The 27,743-nt window shown below is 51.4% G+C and overlaps 7 protein-coding genes across 7 annotated transcripts; 2 read left to right on the plus strand and 5 right to left on the minus strand.

Annotated features, from left to right (window-relative positions):
• Window positions 1-2,888: 2,888 nt before the first annotated feature.
• Window positions 2,889-4,350, plus strand: K460DRAFT_295007 (Zn-II 2Cys6 regulatory protein; the record flags this gene model as incomplete). The annotated part of the gene is made up of 3 exons (XM_040929528.1): window positions 2,889-2,990; window positions 3,046-3,125; window positions 3,180-4,350. The coding sequence occupies 3 exons, from the start codon at window positions 2,889-2,891 to the stop codon at window positions 4,348-4,350; spliced, it is 1,353 nt and encodes a 450-aa protein (XP_040783611.1).
• A 5,509-nt stretch (window positions 4,351-9,859) lies between these two features.
• Window positions 9,860-14,430, minus strand: K460DRAFT_371048 (uncharacterized protein). The gene is made up of 3 exons (XM_040934270.1): window positions 14,231-14,430; window positions 13,917-14,169; window positions 9,860-13,865 (listed from the first exon to the last, which is right to left on the minus strand). Exons 1-3 carry the CDS (start codon window positions 14,309-14,311, stop codon window positions 10,054-10,056), a joined length of 4,146 nt encoding a protein of 1,381 aa, XP_040783612.1. The 5' UTR covers window positions 14,312-14,430; the 3' UTR covers window positions 9,860-10,053.
• A 301-nt stretch (window positions 14,431-14,731) lies between these two features.
• On the minus strand, window positions 14,732-16,806 carry K460DRAFT_321847 (FAD-binding domain-containing protein; the record flags this gene model as incomplete). Its single annotated transcript, XM_040930496.1, has 5 exons — window positions 14,732-14,994; window positions 15,050-15,943; window positions 15,991-16,189; window positions 16,243-16,449; window positions 16,502-16,806. 5 exons carry the CDS (start codon window positions 16,804-16,806, stop codon window positions 14,815-14,817), a joined length of 1,785 nt encoding a protein of 594 aa, XP_040783613.1. The 3' UTR covers window positions 14,732-14,814.
• Window positions 16,807-17,925: 1,119 nt separating this feature from the next.
• On the minus strand, window positions 17,926-19,590 carry K460DRAFT_371051 (uncharacterized protein). The gene is made up of 2 exons (XM_040934271.1): window positions 18,636-19,590; window positions 17,926-18,575 (listed from the first exon to the last, which is right to left on the minus strand). The coding sequence occupies exons 1-2, from the start codon at window positions 19,554-19,556 to the stop codon at window positions 18,147-18,149; spliced, it is 1,350 nt and encodes a 449-aa protein (XP_040783614.1). The 5' UTR covers window positions 19,557-19,590; the 3' UTR covers window positions 17,926-18,146.
• Window positions 19,591-20,560: 970 nt separating this feature from the next.
• On the minus strand, window positions 20,561-22,545 carry K460DRAFT_410444 (uncharacterized protein; the record flags this gene model as incomplete). Its single annotated transcript, XM_040937377.1, has 3 exons — window positions 20,561-22,245; window positions 22,296-22,466; window positions 22,518-22,545. The coding sequence occupies 3 exons, from the start codon at window positions 22,543-22,545 to the stop codon at window positions 20,561-20,563; spliced, it is 1,884 nt and encodes a 627-aa protein (XP_040783615.1).
• Window positions 22,546-22,976: 431 nt separating this feature from the next.
• Window positions 22,977-23,439, plus strand: K460DRAFT_359589 (10 kDa heat shock protein-like protein; the record flags this gene model as incomplete). The annotated part of the gene is made up of 3 exons (XM_040932205.1): window positions 22,977-22,979; window positions 23,078-23,361; window positions 23,415-23,439. The coding sequence occupies 3 exons, from the start codon at window positions 22,977-22,979 to the stop codon at window positions 23,437-23,439; spliced, it is 312 nt and encodes a 103-aa protein (XP_040783616.1).
• Window positions 23,440-23,947: 508 nt separating this feature from the next.
• Window positions 23,948-26,575, minus strand: K460DRAFT_380786 (Het-C-domain-containing protein; the record flags this gene model as incomplete). Its single annotated transcript, XM_040935291.1, has 5 exons — window positions 23,948-25,875; window positions 25,927-26,146; window positions 26,200-26,232; window positions 26,281-26,319; window positions 26,372-26,575. 5 exons carry the CDS (start codon window positions 26,573-26,575, stop codon window positions 23,948-23,950), a joined length of 2,424 nt encoding a protein of 807 aa, XP_040783617.1.
• Between the last annotated feature and the right edge of the window lie 1,168 nt (window positions 26,576-27,743).

The following is a 27,743-nucleotide window of genomic DNA, read 5'->3' on the forward strand; positions in this document are numbered from 1 at the left end:
TCCCAAATAGAGCAAGACTTGATGTCTCGCAGCAGGGACAAACATACACCAAAGGCTCAGGTGGATGTGCTAATGTACTCTCTACGGCTCCCAAAAGGTCTGAGACCGCACATCATTCGACGAATCACCTCTGCCTGCTCAGCGACAGGATATCCTAGCCTGCATTTCAACCGGGATGCAAGGGCTTTCCGGAACGCCAGAGCCAATCTGGAAAGTTGACTTGAACCGTCAAAATGAGAAGTCTCCGACAACTACTTCTAGTACCTGTCGGCCAGCGAATCTGGGCAAAGAATTGGAACACGAAATTCCCACTTATCTTACTACATTCAACACAATGAGCCGCAAGATAATGAACGGGGTCCTCTCTAGTCAATCATGGGAAATTGATTCGAAGTAACTGACCGTGGAGGTTTTCTGCTGTTTTCCCCTGCAGAAACGCTACCCTACACAGCTTTCGGTCTCCGGGAGTGGTAATTGGTAATTACTCATTGAATCAGGGAAATCAGAACTACCGAACGCGAAACCGATCTACTTTTCGCCAGCTGAACGTCAAGACACAACCCATGGCATGAAGCACAGTCACATTGTCTCTTAAGCGTTTGATGAACCTGCTTCGGTATAAACGCATGTACGAGAGAGTAGTTTTATTCTACGGACACTTGACTATACGCCAACCGTGGATCTACTTTGGGCAGCTGTGTTGGTTTTATACTCATCATGGGTGTGAAATGCACGATACCAGCTCGAGCATGCAGAATAAGATCATCTTCGAGGAAGTATGATTCTTGACACTTTCGTCCTGGCCATTGGACTACGTCGCGCTGCGGACGTGATGGCCTTCCCTCTCGTTATCGCTCGATGGACCGCCCAGTGTTGTTCCGGCCGATGTGGAGATTTCAATGGCATAGATACATTTGATGTTGATCTGTGGACTCGATCTAATTGCACGCTTTTTCTGCTACACGTGTGGATTTGTTAGCTATTTGAGAGTTAGTACAGAGAATGTACCACCTGCATACGCAGCCTAAATGGCGACTATGTGGTGAAGCCATGCATATGACAGCGAAAGGCCGAGACTTCTACTTGCATAACTTGTACACGCGAAATACAATGTTTCACGAGGGACCCAGCCGGAATGTACTATCACTCTCGCCTATCGAGGTACGCCTGATACCTAGGGTCTGAAATGAGCGGGAGTCGAAAGCGACGGCAGAAGTTAATGTGGAAAGGCCAACATCTGCAGATTGCATTCCAGCATGGCGTCTGACGCTAGATCTGTGACTTCCAAAGGATGGTGTGGCCAGAGCTTGAGGGTTCGGGGTCGTTCGATGTGACCTTCTGCCAATGGCCAAGCTTGACAGGGGCCGACAGGAAGCCTGTTGCGGGCGGGAGGGTGACGGGCGGTTAGATGCTCGGGCAGCCACGCGGCGCTCGCATCATGTTCTCCTCCGCCTCGCAAACCCCACTACTCGCGCAAATTCGACATGTAGCGCTGCCTCTTCTTTGTGAGCCTTTTCGGTACTTTCCAAAGCCCTGGAAGCGCCTCTTTGATGTTTTGCAAAGCTATTAACAGCCATGTCAAGGCTACAGGGCTGACAATCTCGTCCCCCCCTCCTTGCTCGAGGCTGAACCAAGGTACCACGCGCACCTTGTGGCCACGATACGTTATACTTCGCGACGTTTTGGCAGATCAAAGACGCAAACTTTGCAAGGCCTCCAGCTGTGGAGCGTACGGGTTCATCTCGTGAAAGCAGCAAGTACTCGGTCCCTGCGCAATGGGGCAATGTCTTAGTCTGTATCAGTGCATATCCTGCACGAACAGACCAAGCTTACAGACTGTGCGACTCTCAAAGCACAGTCGAGGACAACGCCAACTAGCTCAGGGCTTAGATCTATCGCCGGTTCGACAACGGTGTGCGACTGTCCTACGTAGCACCCAGCCTTAGGGAATACCAAACCTGCCCTTACATGTCATGAACTAGCCGTGTTGATTACGTCCGCAGCCATGATGTCAAGAGTCCCAGCCTTAGGCGCAGTTGATCTTGTGTGTGTGTCGAAGGTTAGCTAGCAAGCGCCGTTTATTTTTGTATAGCAAAACGGAACAAGGTAAGTCAGCACTAGAGACCCCGTACACCCATTGTTGAGCGCGATTCAAAACGAGAGTTGAACGTGGCCTGCAGCAGCAAAAGCTGACTAGCTGATGGGCCTGTCATCGCCTTGCTGAACGAGCGTACCGAAAGTACGGAGAAGATCCTACAACCCTCGTGGAAGCAATCTATCTATTGCACCCGGCTATACTCTCTCCGTCGTGCGCAGCCTCGACTCGGATTACCGAGCCTGTTCGTGTGCCACTAGTTTGGCACATTCCATTTCAGGGTTCCCAAACTGTCCAAAATATGCAACAAGGCATCAACCCCAAACTAGAAAGTCTCCAAGCTATGTCGGCGAAGTTCTAAAGTCTGTATCTACACCGAGGCGGCTCGAGCTCCATTGCTAGCGGGCGTGGACGCGCTCCATATGACCTACAGGCCTGGGCACAGGCCCAATTGGGGAGATGCAACTTGCTGTAAGCTTCAGCCCCAAGTCTAAGCACGCTCGCCCGCTTTGTGCTGCAGCATTCCCTGTCCCTGTCCCCTCCAGCGTCAGCTTGCCTTGCACCGGCGAACGTAGCCTGCATGCTGTACGCTGAATCCTTCCCACGATCCTTTCCGTATTGATCCTAGTCCGGGTGGACTCATTCGCTCTCACTCACTTACTCTATATAATGTACTCCTCTTCTTACTCATTGAGGCCTCCATCCAAAGGTCACCCACCACATATACACAATGTTTCAAGCAGTACCTCAAGCCTACACTCCTCAGCAATCACAATCACCACCCAAGGACAACATGCTCGCCATCCCGGAGAACACTGTAATGACTACAGGTCCAAACGGAGAGCAGAAGCCTCGAAAGATGCGAGCTTCCTGCGATGCATGCTCTCGCGCAAAGGTAGGGCGTCATCATTGGTTTGGCCTAGATAATAGTATGCTAAAGCCACCATCAGGTCAAATGCGATAAAGTGAGACCTACCTGCCACCGCTGTGGTAACATGGGCATTTGCTGCAACTACTCTCCTTCCATGAGGTACGATTGATCCTCTCCGTCTTTCCAGAATCCGAAAAGCTTACAGAAATGTAGACTGGGTAAGCCCCGCAAGAACAGAAACCCAGATGGCACCATCATGCGCGATGTATCGCCTGCCAGCTCCTGTGGACCTCTTGGACCAAGATCCGATTTCATCCCACGAACTACCTCATACACTGCTGAGAGCTCCCCGGAACCAACAGACTCATTCTTCCTTAGTCCAGCGACTCCAGAATACCATTATCAGGATGCTTTTATGGCGAATGGCTTTGACGGTAGCCAGTCTCCAGCGTACTCGGATGCGGGTTCTCTTGTCAGCGGCTGGTCAAATGATGATCAGCTAATGTTCGGCAGCCCGGCGGACATGTTCGCTCCACTGCCACATTTTACTCCATCTCACTCTCCATATGCTGGACACGCGCGGTCTGCCAGCGTACAAAGCCAACCGGATATTTTTGCGCCTTTGGACGCATTGAGCCCCCCACCGATTGCGAGCCCCCAGTTCTTCGGTCTGTCAGATCCAATGTTTGTACACGACAAGATGATGGCCTCACCTGCTCCGATGGTTCCTGCGCCTCTGCCAACTCCGCCTGCTTCTGCTACCTTTCAGAACCATGACTGCACTCAGTTTGCCTTCCAGACACTGAACAGCTTGTATGCACCGCCCTCAACTCAGCCATCAGCAGGCGACTTCAATGGCGCCTCAAATGGTCTACCAACTCTCGAGGCTGTCCTCTCTACAAATAAGGGCGCTGTTGACAAGCTTTATGTTCTACTTGGATGCCCTTGCTCAACAAACCCCCATTTTTCTACCACTATCGCGTTCACAATCACTAAAATCCTTTCGTGGTATCAGGCGATTGCTGGAGTCCACCAACAGGGCACAGATTGTCCCGTCAATACACAGATGGAGGCCTTCACCCACACTCCCACATCCCTAGGTGATTTCAGGCTCGGGGCGGAAGATGAGGATACCTTCCGAACTCAGCTCGTCCTCGTAGAACTGCGCAAAGTCGAGAAGCTCATTGATAAGTTCTCTGAGCGCTACTGCAAAACTGCCAATCCTGCTGAAACAGGCATCGACGGCGGAGTCTACAACGCATTGGAGGCTTTGCTCCGCACTCGCGTTCGTGACACCTTCAAGGTTACCATGCGTACTGCCCCCGCGGATGTCAAGCGCCAAGTATCGCGGACCCAGAATCGCGCCCGCGTCAACACTTTGTGATTTACTTTGCTGCGTTCCTAGCGACTTCGCGTCTGGTTTCTTCTTACGTCAGACGCCGTTCAACGGTCTCCAATCCACAAAACAGCCGCGCATTTCTTGCAGTCCATTCGCACTATAGACTTGATTACATGCACGTCTTCGAGGACAAAAAACCGGGAGGCTTGTGGGTTTCTAAGTTTTCGCATCATTGCAAAGGGTTGTATTGTTTCATCATTTCGGGTTCGGCCTTGTTTGGCCAATGTCTGCCTCGCTGTTTCCATCGCTGCTTCGCAGTTGTATATATATTTTTGGAAGATTTTAATGGGTACAATATGGGCTATGCAAGGACAGGGAACATGGGCGCGTGGATCGGATCGTCTCGAAGCACGCGACACAACAGTGCGCTTGCAATCGAGCAACCGAATCAATTCTGATACTGCCTAGCACTCGGCCCTTTCGCATTTCTGCCTGCTTGTGGATATTGCTGTGCCTCATGGGCTCCGCTCTTCAAGCCTTTCGCTTGCTCCAATGTCTCGAACAATGCATCGCCTTGTTCGCTTCCGAGCTGGTAAAGTAGGCCGCGCAATGCTCCAACAGGTACAACATCTCCTCAGTCTTCAACAACGTCACACAAAATCCTTCTCCATCTATGACATATTGCCTAAACGAAGTTGTTTTGCCAATCACGATCCCAAATCTGCCGTTATCGGCCCATCACCCTCCCGAAACTGGCCCCCAAGACCTGGGATGAGTATATTAACCACCTCAACCCACGCAGTCTATTTTACCCGGCATCTTGGTTTCCTAGCACGAGGCATACTCGCGACATGATTGACGAGGTTTGAGAAAGCATTTTCGACCATGACGTAGGTAAGCGCTGGGAACTTCAGGGCGAAGCTGCAAAGCTGCACTGGGACGAGCACCAGACAGATAGGAGGGCATGCAAGTGCAGTCATATCTCGAAAAGTGAAGTGATTTACAATCTCACTCCCCCCCCCCCCCCCCCCCCCCCCCCCCCCCCCGGAAATAAACATAGTAAGCAGTGGTTTGCTACAGCATTTGCTTGTGGGGAAGTCATACCATAGCTTACCTTGGCTATGGCTTGGAGTTACCCCGTCGCTTTGCCGTCGCGCTGGAATAGATCGACATTACCTGTATTCAGCAGTGGCTTCAAAAGTGACGTCCATCATCACCCACCAGCTGTGTTCTGCGCTGCAATGCAACTATTGTCATGCCGCCCGCCAATTCGTCATCCATACAGATCATCGGACGGCTAGCGCTCCCGTGCCGGGGAACAGAAGATGTGCGGGTGGCTACAAGCCACGCAGAATCCTTCAGGTAGGGGTGCGATGACCCTAACTGCGAGTAACGCCAATAGCGGAAGGGAGGGCGAGGGACAGAGATCTAATAAGAGGCGTGATAGGAGAAAGAGGGGTGATGGGGCCGTTCCCGGGGCAGATTGCCGGGGTGGCTGAGATGGAGGGCGCTGAGGCGCGAGGGGCGGTTCTTACATCAGGCCATAACTGTGGAGGTGCGTGTAAAGGCCCCCTCAAGGCGGTTGAGGTAGTTGTGGAGCTTGGAGGTGCCTGATGTTGTTTCTCTGACGAACCGGAAGTTCATCGACTGATTATTACCAGCAGGCATGCGAATCCTCCAGCGCAACTGTTGGCAAACTACTGCCACTATCAGGTTCGATTACTATCCTCGCTGAAATTTAACCCATGGCCTGACAGCCTCGCATATCACACCAGCCTGTTTCTATCCATATCTCCCAATGGACGCCTCACATGCCCTTGCTCGAATCCATAATCACGCCGCCCGTTTCGACTTTCCATCTCAACTGAATACTCCCCGCCGCCACCTACCCAGGACCAACAGCCACCCCACTACACTAGACAAGGATAATCAGCACCAAGCTTTTTTAGTGTGACGCCAAAACGGGAGTGTGCTCTACCAAATTTGGCTACTGGGCGGAGCATGCTCTTCTCGTATCAAGCTAAAAGGATGCCGATGCCTATTGGCGGTGATAGATGAAGTGCATATGCAGGCGGAAGGATGTCGAATAGTCGACAGATCCAATCACCGCCGACGGCTACGTGTCGTGGCAGCGCCTGACGAGGAGTGAACAAGAGTAGTGGAGAAAGCGCTTTTCGAGTGGAAGATGTGTTTGGTGGAGGTAAGGGCACAGATGAAGGAGGCCGTAGCAGAGTCGTCGTAATGGAACTGTTAGTTCTGCTTTCTATGGCTGGCAAAGTCTCTGCTTCGTGTAGCGAGAATAGGGCCAATACGAAGGTACCTTGAAGATATCGCTTCGCTGGCAGTCTCCAGCGCTCGCTCGGCATGCTCCGCTTCCTTTACGTATCAATGAGGCAACCTACCAACCTGCAGTGCATATCATCAGCGCAAAAACCCACGGATGGATTGTATCCTTCGAATTCCAAGGCATCAGCGACATGCTACTCTCCTGCACAAGGATTCTGTCGCACAAGAGACACCGCACTTTCAGCCATGTGGCTGCTTGTGCCATGGTGGCACCAAATCCGCTCAAACGGTCAGACCGGAGTTAGTGTAACAACGGAACCTGGCAGACACATGCGGTGATGTGGTGGAACACAACAGGGTTAGGGCAGGTTGCTCCAAGGCACCCAGCAGCAGGCAGCCCGTGTGCAGTTCGAGGGTCAATTAATTAAATCGCAAAACTAGCTTCTTTTCTTCCGAGGATGAAGCAGTAAGAACAAACTCACATGTTTGCGCTTCGTATTTCGTGCTTGCATCTTTGAACGTCCCAGAGCACTGGGGATTGAACAGTCGACATGGAAAACCCTACCGAGGGTTACGTGCAGGAATGTGAAGGACACTAAGTTCGTAGCGCGTGTCGTACAGTCGCTCTGTCCGGTGACTGAAGGAGGACCACCTACGCTCAGCCTTGTTCGAGGAAGCACACGATTAACAAAGAATCATCGCGATTGCCCGCTTTTTTAGTTAAGGTTCTACTCGTTCGACAGCACAGCCAACCCGCCGTTGAACCCTTCCGAGTCTTAGCCGTACTGAGCCACGCCATGAAAGCTCTTATGCATGATTTGTTCAAGCCGCTTCGCCCAGTAATAACTTTTTGGTAGTTGCGAACTCCTGTGCACAACGCGAGGAACGCGGTGCTGGAGACTTGTCCCGCAGTTACGTTCCTGTGCCAGGTTGATCGGCGACAAACCACACCAATCCCTCGGTTCTATATCCGACACCCCGTGGTCCCAACTTAGTGGTCACGAAGTTCTGTCGGCTTGTCTACTGGACTGACATGGTTTTACACCTCTTGAGAAGCTATGGGCGGCAATCGCGCATTTCCTCATCTGACAGGCGAGAGGTTTGGCCGACGGTGGAATTAACGACCGTGCTGATGGTGGAGGACAGGCTGACGTGTTAGTAGTACCAGAGGAACGGACGACGCTTGGAATGGTGTACCATGGTGTGGGAGAGATTCATGAACCAATCGCTGCGATTACTGTCCAGATGAGGACGAGCGGACAGCAAGGCGTGATTTCGATTACTGAAATGGTAGGGTAGCATTCAGACTACTCTTCTTTCGATCGGTAAGCGCTGAGAAGAGGTGGCGCTCACACACTGCCGTCTCAATCAGGCTGATCCTGTGCATGGCCCTATGCTCACTTAGCACTTCTTAGTCGAATCACCTCGTGCCTATAGGATCGATGCTTTCGCTGTCATATCTGCACATTTCGCAACCTGGTACGACCAAATGCGCTCAGCCTGTGCACCCTTATATGCAGCCATGCGTCTGCACCTCTCCACTTCCCACACCGACCACTGCAACGGCGGAACCGAAGCTTCTAGCGTCCTTCGAGAAGATTGCCCATAGTACAAGACAGCACGTTTGAGACATGGGTGAGCGAGGGGGTTTTAGAAGGCTATTTGACTGTGCACTCTAATCTCGGGGCTTACGTAGTGCGTTGGCCCGGGTAAGGACCATGGACTCCCAAGTCGGCGATTCGTACCGGGGCTCTCTACCCTTTTCATCCACTGATTCTGGAAGAAACGTGTGTCTTATGCAGGAGTGCAGTGTCAAAGGATTGGTCGAGGCCATATCAATCGCCTGTTTCACGTTTGACCCGACTGAACATCGTGAGGGATGCAAACGAACCGATATCGTGGGTCAGCCTATCGAATACCCACTGTGCGTCAATGCTGGTAATAATTCCCGTCTTATTGCAAGAGGAGAACCCGCGCATACACCCCGCCACGTGTCGGAATCTCAACATCCGCGAAGCTCATCTCAGGCTGGTATTCAGGGTTTCGAGGCTCTGTTTAGACCATTTACCCTTTGAGATCGCAAGAAACTTTGCAAGGAGGCGGATAGGATAGAGACCCTCTGGTTAGCTCGAGGGTGGCATGCCAGTATCGAATGACCGAGAGACTACATAGTGGCATTTGAAACTTTGATGGGTACAAGGAAAGAGATACCATTTTGTTGGGCGCCTTTTGTCTCTAGAGGAGTGTAATAGCAGGAAAGTCTGTTGACAGTTAGGGATAGACTTGTAGGATCTTTTTACCTCAAACGGTTAGTGTAGGTGCAGATGTGGAGGCCCAACCTCCAAGGAACGAATCAGTGGTGATTGCAACTCTGCACACTACAATGTCTTCTTCTAGGTGTTGGAGTCAGGAGAGCTTACTGGAGTAGTAGATAGAGTCGTGCAAGACCTGCATAAAAGACGAAGGCCTCAGAGCCTCAGACAAAGATCTAAATCCCTGTTTTCTCTGGTCGTTGCCGAAAGTGAGGTCCGCTGCATGTTATAAGTGTTCACGGACCACAGCTGTGTTTTCCTATGACAAGCGAGAAGTGAGTAGCGTTTGCAAGTATGACAGTCTAGAACTTCACATCTAGACATACTATTCCCCTTTGGCGTGCTAAGCGAAACGCCCTGCACACCTTCCCTTCTGAGTTATCCTGCTCAGGCCATTCTCAGCACTAACATCAACTACGCGGGTGACATAGTAAGACAGCCTCACAATGAACGCGTAAGAAGAGCTAAGAGAACACGGAGAACAAGGCCAATGGCTGACCGAAGTAGAGCGATGTCGCCGACCAAGGATAGAACAGTCGAGATACGGTTGCATATAAGCGAGTAAAAACATTACCTGTGGACAGGTTGCGAGGAGGACACCAAGTTCGTTGCCCGTATCAATGGCAGGTGGCCTGAGAAGACTACGACATGCACTGTTTCCAACCGGTGAATCAGAATCGCCCACTGACAGCTCTACACCTGCCCCTCCAGGTGATACGGTTATGAAATTACGTCCCATTGGGGTTCCGAAGATTTTGGTAGCTCTTCTGACATCACCTATATTGTTGAGATAGTCAAGAGGCAGTGCAGAACGATTGGGATACAGACAGGTAGATACGGACACTAATAAACAGTCTTGGAGCGTGGAAATACACAGGACGAGCGTTGTCAACAAGGAGTAATTCTCAAAGTCATATAATACACTAAGACCATCACAACATTTCATCGTTCACTACTGCAAGCATGACAAATAATTAAAGTCAACTACTGTCGAGTCTAATATATTACTACTACTATCCCATGGGATATAACCGCGAACGCCATCGCTAGGACTAAGCCTGGTATATCCCGTTCCAAATCCCATCTATTCAAACGTGAGGTGAAACGCGAAAGTGTATACAAAAGAAGATGGAAACCATCGACAGAAACGCTAATGTTTCGACTCAGATGCAGTTCTCTCGTCAGGATGCTCCAATCCTTTTACGACCTCATCAGCAGGAGGAGGCTCGTCCGTCGTAGTTTCCCCAATTCCGTTGACCATATCTTCATCTTGGCGATGACCCATCAAATCAGTGGCGTCCTCTTGAACCTCGTCGGCCACGACTTCGGTGCTACCATGTCGCGTCTCCACTTCAAAGATGCCCAAGTCTATCGGCGTTGAAACGTCTACCGATACCTCAGCTTCCCCGTTTGTAGCCGACTTCCCTTCCCCAATTCCCAACTCCCTCACAGCCCTCCTCATACTCTCCAACCTCGCCCGCTCAATCACCACCATTCGTCTTGCAAACTCCTTTAGAGTTCTCCTCCCCATCTCCACTCTATTTTCCTGCCAACTCGCCAGCTCTCCCGCAACAGCTTGCTGCGTATACCTGAGTTCCCTCCCAAGATCCTCCAACTCGGATTTGCTCTTGTCCATCTTCTCCTGCGCATCGCGCTGAACACGAGAGCGCGCGTCGTCGAGGAGACCGAGCGGCCAGCGGTCGGAGCGGCGAACAGAGAGGTTGTGTCGGTCTATAGCCTTTTGGGTATTGGACATGGAGGATATGATCGTGGAGGGGCGGGAGAGCGAGGTTAAGATTGCGGTGATGGTACTGGAGATGGCATTCATGGAGTAGTAGAAGCTAGCCATGGGACTTGCCTCACTCTGCGCTAACGTCTTGGTGTAGCGCTCGAAAGCGTTTAGGTGCTTGGGAGGAAGGAACGTGAGGGAATGAACCGCTGTATTAGAGATTTTGGCAGCGTCATTGAGGTCTAATGCCGCAGAGCGAAGCTTGTTCGTCCGTCGTAGAACGGATTTGCAGGCGTGATGGAGGGAGCGGATATTTTCTCGTGCGTGTTGTACGAACAGCTCTACTTCTCGGACATCATATATAGGAGCGTATTCTTCGCGTAGGCGCTCGACTCGCAGCTCGGCTTTGCGAGCGGATCTTTCGGCGAGCATCGAGGAGTCAATATCTGGGACTAGGAAGAACTCCCATACCATCTCGTGTGTTGAAAAAGTGGGATGCCGCAGTAGTATCTTTAGAAATGCATCGAGCCTTAGTTGCATGTCGCGTAATATCGAACGTGATGGCCTTGATGGTATCAGATAAGGCGACGCCAAGTTGTGAATAATTGGTAGCCAGGACGCGGGATGTTCTTGGGCAAGCCATTTGGCAAGGTTCTCAAAATCCTGTGATGATCGGCGGCAAGTCGTTACTGTAATTGTTCCATTTCCGTTGGGTGCTCCTGATTTCAATACCAGTCGCACCGTCCCATCTTCCACGAAGAAGGATCGAACAACGGTGGTAGTTCGTCCATCAGGCCCAGGGTCGTTAGATAACAGTACAAGATCATCGATACGGTTGCGGATATCATCGTCTTTGGCGAGTTCAACAGCTGTAAGGCCTCTTGCGTCTCTGGACGAGAGGTCGACTCGCGGGTCCTGGAACAGAGCTCGTACCATGTCCGTTCGGCCGTACTTGCTTGCCACCATGAGAGGCGTGAACTGCCTGTCATTGGTAGCATTGGCATCTGAATCGCAGCGATAGAGTAGCTTGACTGCAATTTGAGGATCAGTTATGATATGAAGCAGACTATTTCCTTTGTTGTCGACATGTTCGTCGAGATGTAACGGTTGGCCATCGGCCTGGTCATGAGTTGCTACTAACAGGGCTTTGTCCACCATATCATGGTACTGCTCGTGATCGTACGATCTGCATAGGGCGAAAATAGGCGTCTGTCCGTTCTTATCCTTTAACCGCCAAGGTAGAAGATGGCCGATGCGGTCGAGAAGTCGCGGTTGGTTGAAGAGATAGTGTGCTGTGCACCTCCCTTTCGAGTCTTGTTTTGCCAGATAATGTCGTAAAGACTCTGGAGAAGGGCTGTTATCTAGGATGTAGTTGAGAATAGTGTCCGTGGTTCTCGCGTAAGCCAGCTGAACTGCTGCACTCAGTAGCGTTGTTCCCTCATTGTTATAGTCTTCGAATATAAAAGTTGGGGAGTAGTACTCTGTCAAGCTGAGCAGGTACTGTAACGCCTTGTCTTGCTTGCTCTCAATGGCCATCATTAGAACCGACTGGCCTTCAGTACCTTGCGTCATCGTGAGTTTCTCAATCGACGTATCACCTTCAATAGCGCTGACGCGAGAGTCGAGGGTTGTGCGAGACGTAAATGATCGTGCTGAGCCGCTTGACATGCTTCGCGTATCCATGGATACCCTCTTCTTCATCTTTGGTCTACCGGGCAGAGGGGGTGATTGTGCTCGTTGAAAGGGAAAGATGTGTGCTAGTGGACCGTCTTCGATCTTATTTTTGTCACGTGAGGGGCTTCGGCGTCTTCTTCGTGGTTCGCAGTCGCCATTGAGGGTGGTTGATCCCAAAGAGTGTAGATCCGAGAAGCTTGCCGCGAATCTCACAGGACGATGGTTTACTCGTACGTCATCCTCATCTGAGAAGCTGTCCATATCTTCATGAAATGATCTATCGGGCTCAAGGATGCCTTGCATCGTTGCCAGATCGCCTGACGTGGTCGCTTGCCATAGTCTCCGGTTTCGCTGACTTGCTTTTCGTAGACCTCCTGAGTCTTGTGATAAATATGATAGGACTGCCTCGAACGTGCTGAGCGCATAACCCATCTCGCCACTTTCGACATCGTCGATGAAGATGAAGTGCTTCATATATGATAGGCGGGCCTGCAGATGTCGAACCGGAGCGCGAATGACTACAATAAGCAACAGTGACACAAGAGTATCTGCGTTGATTGTAAGAAGATGATCAGGCTTCTCCGAAATCTCTGCTCCATTCGTTAAGCCTTGCAACTCTGACTGGTTCGCAGTTGATGCTGAGTCCGGCTCAGTGATGTGTTTTTGCACACCAAGTAGTATCTCGAGCATTTCCTGTGGACTTCCTGCAACGCCCATCTTCTTGAACACGTCCACAGCTTTCGAAAGGCGTATAGCGAGCTCTCGCTTGCCTCTGCGCCCGTTTCCGATGTCGATACCCACTTGCGATATATCGATGTCCATCATCTGTCGCGTTCGACGCTCAAGATCCGCATCTTCAAGTTGCCGTATCTCGCGGACTCGAGGGAATAGGATCGAATGGTGCACCTGCTCGGCGATATAGCGTTCGATCATACGCTCCACGATTGGGCCGGTCAAGTCCGTCGTTGCACCGAGGAGAGAGAGCTGTTGCTTGTCCACCATCTGAAAAAGGTCAATCGCAGCAGTGACTGCTGTCTCTAACGATCTTCGCATTTGATCTTCGTCATCGCTGATTTCTAATGTGGAGATGAACCCATTTGGGCCTTGGGACATGCTGCTGTGCATAGACAAGGGCGCTGTCTCTGCCGATGAAACGGATCCACGTCTTCTGGAGCTTATAGATGTTCCCCGCGAGCTTTGTGATGGAGTTGGTGGCAGTGGTTTCTCCAGCTCCCTCCCGAACTCCTTGAAAAGCCTCTCCAGCCCCGGTTGCATCTGGCGTGCAATCATTGGGAAATGGTTCAGAAGGTCGCTAAAGGATTTAACCTCCTTCTTCCGTGGCATGGACGAGGTGTGTCCCCCAGAAGCGCCCGCCGCAGCGGATTGTGCCACGACTACATCTTTCTTAAGCTCCAAAGTAGCCGGTATTATTGGAATGGCCTCCCATGTCCCTATCAACGGTCGAGATATGAAGTATACCAGCCACGGTTGCGCATCGAAGGCATCGGGGTAGTAGATGGTGTCACTCAAGAGCTGGGCTTGGTTCAGCGTCTTGAATCCTGCGTCTTGTCAGCGCCTGCCATTCTCTCTATTTACTCTCACTTGTGCACCTTTGTTGCTGTACACGAATGCGTCCTTGACTATCACCGTGCGGCCGTTCGCGGTTGTGAACTGCTTTGCCTTGCCCCTTGTCTCCCTGAAGCTTCCGCCGTCCTTGACATGGTTATTGGGGCCCACGCCGCCCGGCACGCGCAGCACATGGCTTGCTAGGAAGTCCTCTGAACCGCTGAGGTCAATGTACGACGTGTTCGATTCCTTGTCGCGCGAATTCAGGAGAGCTTCGGTTGTGGGAACGAGTAGGACCTAGCGAAGCGGTTTTCTTAGCGACAACATCCCGGAGTGAAGTAGGAGAGAGGCAACGTACGTGGTGCTGGGCGGGCGAGCACTGGCTAGGGAGTGCACTGCGGAAGAAGGCCCGTAAGAAGGGATTCAGCACGGGAGGCATTCAATCGACATTAACAAGGTTTCGCGGGTATGTCAACATGCAGGGAGCATGTGAGCTCGCAATCTGGACCGGACAAGCCGGCGGGAGCTGCGGGCTGGAGACGGGCTGCTATCGCAGACGGGTGCCTGTTGTAGGTGGTGATTCGGAATGCGGAGGATGCCGAGTGAGTCTTGGGGGGTGGGACGGGCGGGGGGGATCGAGCTTCAAAAGAAAGCGCAATGGGCAGCGATATAGGACAGGGCGATGGCAAACAGTTGGGATGGGTGTTGATGGAGAGATATATCAGATTGGCTTGTGAAGGTCAATCCGTCCCTGATCATGTCCAATTATCGATTAGCGAGGAACGCGAAACATTCGTCATCGTTCCCGCGCTTCCTTCCCCAGCTTGTCTCACCACTCCACGTTTCATACACTCGTCAACAACAACAACACACACATGTCCAAATCAAATTCTGTAGTATATACAAAAGCTTTCTGCATACAGGAGAAAAAGAAAGACGATTTTATTTAGACGCCTTCTTGCACAGCTTCGTTCCGTAGTCGATCACACTCCAGTTCTCCGTCCCAGGCGTGGTTTGGGTGTAGAAGACGCCGTTGGGGTCATACTTGCTGCGAATCTTTAGAAGTCGCGCGTAGTTGGAGCCCCAATACGCCTGCTGCCAGTTTGGCTCGTTCAGATCACCCTGCGCTTGGATTAGCTGCTTGTCCGGTTGTCAAGTTGTTCTGCAAAGGACGTACCTCGTTGACGTAGCTAGCACCAGAAGGAGAGACATCCCTCAACGCCTTGCCGACGACGTTGGTGTTGAAGCTCTCGCGGTCTTTCCTGACAGCCCAGCTTTCGGTGCCACTCATGATGACATTGCTGATGACGAAGCTGCTCGCATTGCGCCATGTAGGGTGAATGGCATTGTCAACTTTGGGTACCCCGTAGCCGGGGTTGACAATGTGACCAACGTTGAATCCCAGCTGTGTTGGCTCAGGCATAGACGCAAAAAGGAGGGCATCAGCGATCTTATCGCCATGCTGAGCAATGTCCGACTGTGAGAAGAGACGTCCTCCAACGATTGAGTTCTGGTTCGGCTGTTCGTCCTCAAACATATCGATGTAGAACTCAAAGAAAGTCGGAAAAGACCGGGTGTAGGCGTCGTAGGGTATCTTGGCCGCATTCAGCTGGTCGTATAGTGGCTTCAAGACGCCCTGGAGCTGCGTCTCAGTCATGTTGGGTCCGACGAATGGGGCAACGTGGAGACGTCCTAGGCCAGGGCCTTGCTCAAAATATACAAACATGCCGTGGTTGCTGTAGTGGTTCGACAGATTGTGGAAGATGTGGAAAGCCTTGCCAAAGGTTGCGCTGTCATTTGTATGAGTGGAATTGATGTTGAGGATGGTGCCAGCAGTCGGTATTTCAGGAAACGTCTTGACGGTGATGGAAGTAACAACGGCAAAAGTGCTAGGACCGCCACCCTTTAGAGCCCAATAGAGATCAGAGTTCTCTTTGGCGTTAGCAGTGACGTACTTGCCCTCAGCTGTGATGGCATCAAAGGATAGGACGCTATCAGCGCCCATGCCGTAGATGCCAGAGAGCGGACCATGCCCGCCACCCTGGATATATCCACCTGCCCATCCAACAGTCTACCGTGAGTTAGTCGTATGCGAAGCTTTTGGACCGAAAAACCTACTGGGCACTCTCCACCAACAATGACAACCTTCGGACTCTGCGCGAAAGCCTGACGGTACAATTCACGACCCTGCACGCCCGCGCCAACGGTGGCTGCACTGCCCGTCCAGTTACCTGGTCCGTTGTACTTTTGAACGAAGTTGACGTCCTTGAAGCTGTGTGTGTTGATAATGAGAGATCCAAAGCCAGTGGAGCGACCCCTTGATCTTCGTGAGCTTCACTGGTCTCTAAGCATCTAGAGGAAATTACTTACATGAAATCATGGCCCGTGTTCCGAATAATCAAACGCAGGTTGCGCTCTCTTGCGAAGTTGACACCAGCTTTGATCTGATCCTTGGTCTTTGCTAGAATTACATAATTTCCGTAGAAACCGCGAGTGCAAGGTGAAGACGGGTCATCCGTTGGCAGGCAGGTATTATTCGTGGAGAATGGCCAGAGGTTAGCAATTGGGTGATCAGTCCTATGATAATTAGCACTGTGGGCTCATCTCTCTTCCAGTCGGTGGTACCCACAGCCACTGTTCGTTCAGCCAGTTCGCTTGTGTGTCTTTACACTTCGCCGCATCGTAGACGCTGACCGAGGAGTTTCCAAGACTTTTGTGACATACAGCACCTGGTGGTATCGCCAGCTGTAATTGACCATTTACGGTCTTGTTGAGTGTCTCCCAGTCTTTGTTCGTCGGCCAGCAAGCATTGTCCGAGTAGCACTTGCACTGATACTCAGTTCCGTCTACCTTCTTAACCTCACCAATCCATTTGGCACCCAATGCGCCGTCGGCCGCTAATAGCAATGAAGCGAACAGTGAGAAGCGACCCATCTTGATAGAGCATGAACACAAGAGTTGTGGCGACACGCGAGGTTCTTTATAGTTCCCATCTATGTATTTGGACCGAAGGCTGTAAACGCCCTCGCTACGTCTAGTTACGTCGCTAGACATCTGACATGAGGCCAGAGCTTCATTAAACATTTAAACAACCCTGCATCTATTCTTATGGCTTGAGGTGGACCAATGTAAGGTCAAGACACAGGCATGTACCCCTACCGTAGCTCTCATGTCTAGGTCCAGGGGTTATATGAAGGGCTGATGCTGAGCAAGGAACGAGTGAAATGGGCAAACAGCTAGCCCTGAAGAAGACTTTCGATACCGGGCCGCTGGAGAACTCGGTGGTTTACGCGTGTTTGTAGTGCCCTTAATCATCCGGTTAAAGTGGACCCTACCCTGCAGCAGCTATCTTGGTACGCAACCCGCGGAATCGAACGTGGCATCCTATTCTATTACACTTGTAAGGTTCCCTGGGAAAAACTCCGATCTCCCACATCGGCGTCATCTCTCCACGTTGCTAAGCCACGTTGCTAAGCCTCCCAAAGGCTTGTAGGGGACGCCGCGGTTGGCTCCAATATGCGTCGCTTGGAGTATACGGCTTCGTACCCTCCGTCGCTAGCGAGTCTGACAAGCAGTCTGCAAAGTAGGGCCTGTAAATTCGCTTGATATGATCCTGCATCAAGATCTTACGTTCCCGACAATTGCATAAAGAACTGAATTTGGAATCCAATCAGAAATAAACAGTACGATCTGTTTCTGAACAAATTGCAATATGCTCGCGTTCGTGGATGGTAAAGGCATTCCTTTACTCCGTGCACTATCAATGGCGGCGAGATCGATTACTAGCTCTACGGTTGTTGTGCCGAAAGGAGTCTCGGATGGGCGGTGCGGGGGTGGGCATCACTGTGCTGTCTAGGCCTCCACAGATATGCAGGTATTTCTTTTGCTGCGGTCGAGACGCTGTCCTAGCGTTGAGCGGAAGTGCATTAGAGGATGCTGCAAAGGTCTTAGCACAGCGACTGCGGATCCCCCAGTGACTCCATACTTTCCCCGCGGGCTATTTCACGTTCAAAGGAAATTGCTGTAGGGCTAATAAGCGAGCGGCGTAGTATTGGCAACGCGGCTCGGTGCACACGGTCGTTTTGTACTTGGTCCCGTTCTCGCATAATGTGAGGAATACGCGAAATTAGGGATATTTGTCTATATAGGCTCTACCCTGTTGGGAAAGGTGATCGATAAGTGGCCATTCCCATGTTTTTCGAGATCGACAATCACAAAACCGGCGCGATGAGACCGGTGGTCCCGCAAAAACGATCTTTGAAATAACAGGTTTATCAGCACTGTTGATAATTGAGCCGATGCAGTATCTGATATCCAGGATCATAGGCGAGTAAGTCTAAGTCGGGAAATTCATCACAAATTCGTATAGGCGACACAAGATCTGCTGCGACGTGCACTGACCCACTGTCAAGTGTTTTCTGTCGCTTGACGAATATGTGTTGTGAGGCCCGCTGAACAATGTGTCTGTCATCATGATTAACGCCCAGGGCAAACTCGGGTTCGAAAAAGTCGCCGCCAATACCCAATACCAACACGTTCAAGTAGGGGCAATGGGGATGTACACCCTGGAAGAAACGAGTAGCTACTTGATGGGCGCCAACAGCGGCTGCATCACCGGCCAGAGAACGTGGAAGATGAACCGTGCTCACGGGATATTCGTAGAGTTGCAAGATACGTAGATCTTTGAGTAGTTTGATAGGTTCCTGCCAGGTAAAATTAGCTTCTTGTACCTAAATGCCACCCCGGGGCACCCTCAAACTGACCAGATATTGAAGTAGGAAATCCGTCCTCGCGTCAGTTTGACAGGCTGACAGTAGATCCTGCACAGGCGGTTGCAATGCAAATTGTTGCAGGCCTAAAAACTCACGGCAGATGTACTCTAGGCTTGAGTCTGGCAAAAATACGAGCGCCGTTTCCAGAACATCATCTCCCAGCGACTCATTAATTGGATCGTACAAGGCGAGCGTCTTAAGCCTGTGATGCAGAGGCCAGAGATATGATGTGTCGCCCGAGGGTGTCTCAGGCCCTAAAGGTATATCCGCAAGCCAGCTCAAACTGAGGTAAACATGCTGAAGACTTTGGTTCCGCTGAAAAAGGTCTTTGCATTCTCCTGAGAATTTTGGGTACATGCTGCTGTCCTTGGTGTAGAACTGGAAATGCGTCAGATTTTCCAGTTCTGGCAAGCATGAAACAGCTGCGAATAACCATGTATTGCAATCAGACAAAATCAATCTCGTCACCGTGGATAAGTCGAACATGTGACATATAGCGGCCGCGAAAGTATAAGGCATGTATCCAGAAATAAGGAGCTCACATGTCTTGACTTTGCGGTGCTGAAAGAGATCCACGTAGTCTCTCTTATCCCAGTAGTCATAGATATTGCCTATCCACCCGCCGCAGAAGACAATGGATAGCGACTCGAGTGAAGGTAACATTTGGGCGAATTCGACGAAAGAACAAGTTTTATGCTCCGGTAGGAATCCTGCCATAATGCGTCGCCTTGTAGAGGTGATCAGTTGCCGGGGGTCGGCGCATTGTGGAATGAAAATTGTATCAATCAACTTTTGGTGTTCATTGATGTGACGGAGAAGGATTGGATCCACACTAGTTCCAGATATGTATCTGTGCAAATCGTCAGTGAGGCCCACGGGATACAGTAGCTTGGCCTCTAGGCTTGGCTGCATCGTTTGCGTATGAACCTTTATGTTTGCGAAAGTGAAGACGCGGGACGAGTTGAGGTTATCGGGCTGTGATGCAATACACAAGTTTCAAGGGCCAGGTATCGATCCAGTCGAGACATGCAGCATATAGTGTCAACACACTCGTCGCAAAAGTAATACTCACCGAAAGGCCCGCAACTTGTTATGTGGAAACAGTTGCACGACGTTTAACAACAGCTGATATTTCTTTCCTATCTCCGGCCATGGCAACCTTTCGCTGATCCAATAGCTTTGTGAAAAGGATCGAGCATCTGGTATCTCAAGGAAGCTCAAGCTTCTCGTGTACTGCAAGTGTCTTAAGGCGCCATTTTCAAGGCAACGCTGGAAAACCGACAGCTGACCGTTAGAATGGCGGATGTCAAGGACGATATTGGCGTATAGATATCTCGTGGCAACATGGCTCCAAGCTCGAGATGTCAGACATAGCGCTCGAAGGTCTGAGTATAGAGAAATCTAATGACATCTATCATTAATGAGTTCAGGTACAAGAGCCCTGTAGCGGGGTTCGCACATTATCCAGTACAATCAGCTTAACATCCTCAATGAGATCTAGACCGGGCAACTTTTGCGTAAGCTGGGCCATCGTTATTCTGCTGGGCCGTTGGGGTTGGAGGCTGAATGATGAAGTGGCAAACACGAAAGTGGGGGAGGGGTCCATCATGTGAGCACGCGCCGAGTCCATGCTCAACATTGTCAGATGGCCACCGCATCATGCTTCTTTCCTCACCATCGTTCATCGGCCAAAAGAACAGCTCCAATATTCAAGTCGATATATGTACACACAATGACCTCCCGCAGACCGTTTGACGCCCAGTCTCCCCTGAACCTGGCCATCCAATATCACCGTCTCGACCTGCAACATAAACACAAATGTCTCCCCACGCAAAGTACACCTACCTTCCTACCTCGCGCTTTCCTTCTCCAACATGCCCACTCCCTCAGCAGCCTGGCCCTGCATTACCCTCTCGTCAAAACATGTGTTGTCTATTGCGTGTTCTGTTCTGATGTGAATTCTTATGAGACCCACGCTTAAAGCCCGTGAACTTATCATCCCGTGCCTCATCTACATCATCTCCAAGCACGAGACTCTCCCTCGGCTTCAGTCGTGACATGCTCTTCTTGAGCGCCATCTTCTGCCTCCTCTCTTCTACTACCATATTCAATCGCGAACAACCAGGCACAATGGTATCGCCAACCGAGCGATTTCCGAAATCAATCTTTTTGTAGTGTACACTCCACTCGCACACTGACTCCGGCTCCCCAAAGCCATGCATACGCACATCTAGCGTCGGGAATCCTACCAAAGTTTCCTCTCCCGTCGCGCTATCTGTGCGGAACACAGCAGGAAGCGTAAAGCGGAGATCATATGGTTTGAGGAGCGCGAAGGCGGCGGATATGAAGCGGTGAGGACGTACGTTGGTCAGGACATCTTCCTGATATCCTCCTATTTCTTCTTGTGCGGTAGGAAGGTGCCGCATGTCCTCCTTGTTAAATACGCGGAGCGTAAGCGTATCGGCGGTGTGATTTCGTAGCCGGATCCAAAAACGTCCGTCGAATAGTCGGTATGTCTCTCTTGGCCTCGACGTCGTGTGCGTGGTGATCGGCACTGTGATGTTTGAGGGTGGGTATATGATATGGTTAACGGGGTCATTGCGCAGAGGTTGGCGGGTGAGAAGCCATTCCCTTGGATGTATTTGGGCACGATGGAAGCCATCTTCTGGAACCTCGAAAGGAGAGCGCTTGCCCCATATGCGCCACCAGAGGCCGTAAACGCAACAGTACTTAATGGTATTCTCCCTTTCGGAGGCAGAGAGGCCTAACCCTTCGGAGGTTTCGAGTTCGGGATAGATGTAGTCAATTATACCCGCGATCTGACCGAGCGGGGCCTTTAGCTTTGGAGTGACCAGTGCTGCAACACGCTCTATTAGGCAGTACGCATTGTCCTTAGCTTCGGTCTTATCGGTCTCGGTCTCAATGGGTCGAGCTAGTAGAGAAGACAGCGGTGGAAACCGGACGAGGAGACAACCCGTCTGAACGTCAAGCTTGATCGGACACAGGTCGAAGAGCTTCCGGGCGTGAGCTTTGTGCGACTCAATGCGCTTTTGCATATTGAGTGAGACAGCGACTAGTGACTTGATACTCAGCGCCTCCGGCATCTTGTGATTTTTGTAGATGTGCCGTATAGCGTTGCGCGCGGTCAAAGTCTGCATCTGGTTGGTCCTGTCCTCAGCCCACACGATGCCATTCTCTTCGCAAGTCGCGATAAGCCGTGACTTCTCAAAGGCCAGAAGGGGCCGTAGAATCTGAATGCCCCCCTGCTCTATGGGAAATGGGACGTTGAGCCTAGTATCTTGTTTCTGGGCTTTGCCGCTATGGTAAACGCCGTATATTCCCTCGCACTCGGGTATCCACTCGACACTCTGCATAGCTCGGAGACCAGAACGCAGCCGGTTATTCGCTAAACGCATCATTACTGTCTCTGCTTGATCGTCGCCATGATGTGCCACCATGAGCATGTGCACCTTCTTTTCTTTGCATGCTCTACCGAGAGCCTGGTATCGGAGGGCGCGTGCTTCCGTTTCGAATCGCCTAGGATCGAGGGGGTCGACGTCTTTGGGCCAGGTGAGAGGGAGTATGGTAGCTTCCATCCCAACTAAACGATATTAGTGTCCACGATTGATGAGGTAGCTTGCGGTGTCTCACACTTCCCGCGCAATTGCTGCGCAACCCACTCTGCTTCCTCTGTGCTCTCGGGGCGCACTTTATGATCAACGATAAACCCATGGGCCATTGGAAGGAATGGATTAGTCGTTCTAGCTTGCGCATACAATGAAGCAAGCGCCATAGAGTCCACGCCTCCACTAATTGCGAACCCTATTGATCAGTCAATTCTCACTTTCTCGGGTACTGTCCAATTTTACTAACCAAGTGGCTTTTTGATTTCAGGCCACATGTTCAAATTCAAAACATTTGCTAGGGCATCTTCGAACTCTGTGCCTGTGACTGGCAAGCTCCTTTCGGAGCTATACCATCTATACACTCCATGCCCTGTGGTTGTAGTAGAGGAGCAGCTCCTCAACCTGAGGACATTGTTTCTCCACATATACGCCGTGGCATAGATCCCGCGCGCAAAAGCTTGTACAGGGAAACTGAGGCTTAAGGAAAGTTCCGAAAGGGAAATGCACGAGAATTCGGGAGAGAGTTCGGACTGCGACGCGTCTGTTCCGAGGTCTGGGGCACGGGCCCTTCTCGAACTTTCTCAGAGAATCTTTATCTCCGTCTCTAGCTCTCCAACATCCCCAGTATTTCACTCACCAGCGCATCTCAATCTTCAATTCTCGTGATACCCTGTCTCTCCATCGCAAACTTCTAATTACATACACCATGGTAAGCTTCCCTCCCCACCCATCTCTTCCATTACTATCCACCTCCGCACCTCCGCAAGCTCCCCACCGCTCGAGACCTCTGGACTGACACCCCAGTAGTCTGCCATCAAGTCCATCCGCTCCATTGCCCCCCTCCTGGACCGTATCTTAGTCCAGCGCGTCAAGCCCGAAGCCAAGACCGCGACCGGTCTTTTTCTGCCCGAGACTGCCGTCAAGGAGCTCAACGAAGCCAAGGTCATTGCCGTCGGCCCAGGAGCCTTCGATAGAGATGGAAAGCGTGTTACGCCGAGTGTACAGCCTGGCGATAAGGTCTTGATTCCGCAATTCGGCGGTAGCCCTATCAAGGTTGGCGAGGACGAGTTGAGCCTGTTCAGGGACCATGAGTATGCATATTATCCACCCAAGGAATTGGTGCATTCCGACTAATAGTGTACAGGCTGCTTGCGAAGATCAACGAGTAGACGGTATCTGCTTCTCCTAGACAATTCACGACACAACGCTTGCGCCTCAATTGTATCTCTACTTGTACCAATACCACCCGCTATACTAGACCCCTTCACGGTACGCTAGCATCACCGCCGGCGTTCATTGGCATATACTCTGGCTTGAGGGAATTTGTTTTGAGAGCGGCTGTTCGATGTAGTTACAACATCAGGCTAGCGGAGGAAGTGAGATGAAGATATGAAAAAAATAAACGAAATCTCTACTCTGTCGGATCGAAGATATAAGTCATTGTGGTGACTCAAAATATGTAGGAGAAGTGATCAGCATTCCTACAGCGTAACTCAGAAACATTCGCAAGAAGCGGTACTCATTTACTAGAAAGCTTCTTTCTGACCGGAACTTGCATTACTCATGATTATCTGTATTCCAAGGAACCATGACGAAACCCACCCTTCGATTAACATCCCACGTTCCTAATGTCAACCATTGACACAGCCAAGAACCCCGTGTACCAGCAGAAGCCGCTCACCACGCCGCATTGCCACCCCCACCGCCCCACTGGCGTCCACCACCCTGAGTACTACCCTGAGTATTTCCCTGGCCATATGCACCATACCCTCCAGTAGGCGGTGGCTGCTGCCCATACCCTCCAGATGCATGCTGTGGACCAGGGTTCTCATAGCCCTGCTGATAGTTTGTTGGCACCGTATAACTCGGCTCCGCCCCTTGACCACCCGAATACTGTCCTTGGCCGAATCCATGGCCTCCAGGCGGTGCAGCGCCGCTATACTCGGCTGGAGCCTGGTACCCTTCGCCTGAGTAGGAGGACTGGTAGGGCTGGAAGGTTCCCCACTGTGAAGGTTGCGGGGAGGGGGAAGGCTTGTAGGCCTCGTTGGACGGGGCAGAGAAGTCATCGCCGACTTCGCGTGTTTTACCGCCACCGCTAAACTGGCTAAAGGCGCTACCCAGACCACCAGGGAGGTTGCTGGTTAGGGAACCAAGGAGCCCACCGGGACCGCCAGAGCTGGATTGATGCTGCTGGCCTGGGTAGCCTCCTCCACTGGACGAGTTACCGTGTCCATTGCCATGGCTTTGGAAACCTTGCATACCCGGTGCGCCATGACCATGGCCATGCGAATGATCATTGTCTCCACTATGATTCTTACCTGCCTTCACAGACTCGGAAGATAGGAGGTTATTTAGGTCCTTACCATGGTAGTTTTGCGCCCAGTTCTTGACGACTTCGAACATGTTGACGTGGACTTCGCACCGTGGATCACGCAGCGTTGGGTGGTGGAAAACGCGCATGCAGTCATTAAGGACCTGGTCGACAGGAACATCTGGATGGTCCCAAGCGTAGATCACTCGAGGGGCGACGTACTGCAGAATAGCCACGGCGACTTGACCGGCAGGGGCGTTCAGGATATTAGAGAAGTGGTCCTTGGAGAGCATTGAATGCGTCGGGTTGGTGGAAGTGGGGATCGTCCAGACCTCGAACTGATGCTTTGCAGCTGAGTCAATGACGGCGGAAGAGCCGCTCTTCAGCTGGGCTGATGCTGTCTTGATGATTGGCAGGATGAAAGGCGCAAGAAGCGACAGCACAAAGAGGGTGACCCGTTCAGTGATGGTCTCGATAAGTTTCTCCAACCCGGGAATCTTAGACACGATGGCCGAAATGCTACGAACAACGTTGTCCCTAAATACTAGGATCGGATAGATCTTTGGGATGATAGTTGCTGGATCTGTGTCTGTGCCAGGAATGTTCGGTCCAGGGGGTCCACCAACAGAGCCTGGAGGCGCGTCGAAGGAAGGAGGCTGTTGATATCCAGGCTGTCCACCTGCTCGAGAACTATAGTCGTCATAGCCTCCGGAACGAGCGTTCGCCGCAGCCTGAGCATCCGACGCAGCTTGCAGATTCTGAGCTTCTGATATCAGGCCATGGGTTCCAGGAACCTTGCTGAGAACGTCTATAAGCCCGCTGCAAGCATCAGGCCCGCCAGGACCTCTCTTTCCGGGGGCGTTGTTTGACACAGCATCCACTAAGGCGGTGTTTACTTCATCGATCTCCGATTGAGTGATATGATCCGTAGCCTCCCCTAAAACGGAGTGGAAAAAGTCGACACCTCCGAAGGTACCGGTTACTAGTGGATATACATGCTGTCCGTGAAGAGTGATGCCAGCCTGTGAACCAACGTGCGCGAACACATTAGTGTACCCAAGCTCACGCAGCACAAGCTCGGTATAGTTGGTGTGGGCACCAAAGTCTTCAAGGCAATGCAGACCTTGGCCTAGGCAGCGAAGTGCTTCCGCAAGGTCTTCATCGCGCCCACTTTGACCAGATGGACCATGCGTGTACATTCGACCAAAGTGAATTGCTCGTGCGAACGAATACTTCACGTAGCCGGTGGAAGTAGCCCAGCCCCCTTGTTCGTTGGCAATATAGTTTTTCATTCCTAGTAGGACTTAGTAAACGTCAGGCATGACGGACCACTAAGATTTCGTACCTGTGTTCGGGTCAACAGCCAACTCGGCTTCCGATACTGGGCCTCGCAGTCGAGGATCGAGCTTTCGCGCGTCTGCATTGTCGGCGTAATCTTTAGGGTTATCGATATGTTCCTCGGGCCTGTAGACGCCTAGCCTCTCAGCTGTGACTTCGAATTCGCCAGTAGCGTAGCCAAAGGACATGAATGACAGAACCCAGACAAGGATACGGATGGTCTCAGACTAGCAACTATCAGTCATGACGCAAGCGACAAATATCCTCAACAGAGACATACCTGGACTTTCGCCAAGGTTCCAACGTCGACAGCCTTTGAAAGTCAGCATTTTACCAGTCCTCGTCATGGAGTTAGACGTACCTGCGAATAATCTCGGAGCCAGTTGCCAAAGTATACGCGCTGCATTAAGAATTAGCCACGACTATAGTTCCCTAGTGATATGACACCATACCTTGATCATATTAGCCTTCCACTTGTGTCCGCGCAAGCAGGCGACTGTCGCGAGCATATCTTCAATGTCTCCATGGCGCCAGTTCTTGCCTTCAACTTTGGAGATAGAGGCAATGTTCCCCGCGCCAAAAGCGTCGGCTCCTGAAGGTAGCAACACCAGAATCGCAATCGCGACAAGCAGCAGGTAGTTGGACGAGACTGCCATGAAGGGCGATATGGACGAAGTAATTGTGTGATGGAGTGAGGTTAAAGAGAAGTCGAGTAAGACCCGCCGTGGACTACTTGCGCGTCGCCCAGTCAGCCGTTGATATTACGGGAAAGTGTTTAACGCGCCACGCCGACCTTGGAAACGAGGACCCACAACCACGTAACAAGACCTGCAAATTGCCTTGAAATTACCAAACTCGCATTTTCTGATCTGTGTGGATCCTTTTAGTGCCCGAGAAAGCCGTCTTGGGAGGCTTTACTGCATCATGGAGCGTTGATTGCGCCACACTTGCCCCGCCTTGGGCGTGGATGACGATGGAGGGGCTGGCGTGCAGGGGAGGGACATTTCAGCTGAACTCTGCTTATGCTCACCAAAACCGCCGACCAATGGGTGTACCAACTATCATGTGCCGGTCACGCTTCTCATTGCTTACTGCAGGCGGCCGCTTGACGATGCTGCTGCCTGGCACCTGATTAAGCTCAGCCTGGGAGCATATCCTTAGATGCAACTATTCCCGTGAAGCACATATGCTCTATCATTGTCCCTTTCCGCCTTTTCTTACTCGGGGCAGAAGCTAGAAACAGTCTCATCTGATGTCTCAAATGGGCGAAGAAACGAATGCTCACCCGGGCGACCTCGATCTAAATGATGACAGTATGAATGAATCATGGCAAGATATCTCAACACCTAGCACACAGACGATGCAGGAGGTAGAACCAGACGAACCAAAAACGCATTCCCCCGAAGAACGACGACGACCGACTACAGACGATTGCGAAGAATTCCACAAAGCTATTATACGCGGCGACCTCGAGACTATTAAAGCCAAACTAGCCCTTGGTGTGGACGTCGAGCTAAAAACAAGAGATGGATACACTGCACTAGTCATCTCCATCATGGAGACCCAAGTAGACATAACAAGGCTGCTGCTGGAGAGAGGAGCCGATGTACATCATCGAGTCCAGACCCTGCCTCCTATCGTACACGCAGTCATGAAAACCGAACGTGCACCGCAGCTCATCCAGCTCCTCATGGACCACGGAGCTAACCCGTCCACTATCTCAGGACCTGATCGGATGAACGCTCTCCACTGGGCCGCCGTCGATGGATTTGCCGACGCTGTCGACTTCCTCGTCAGCAAGGACATGCACCTAAATAGCACTTG

Source organism: Cucurbitaria berberidis, assembly GCF_010015615.1.
Source record: "Cucurbitaria berberidis CBS 394.84 unplaced genomic scaffold K460scaffold_6, whole genome shotgun sequence".
Taxonomy (NCBI): Eukaryota; Fungi; Ascomycota; class Dothideomycetes; order Pleosporales; family Cucurbitariaceae; genus Cucurbitaria; species Cucurbitaria berberidis.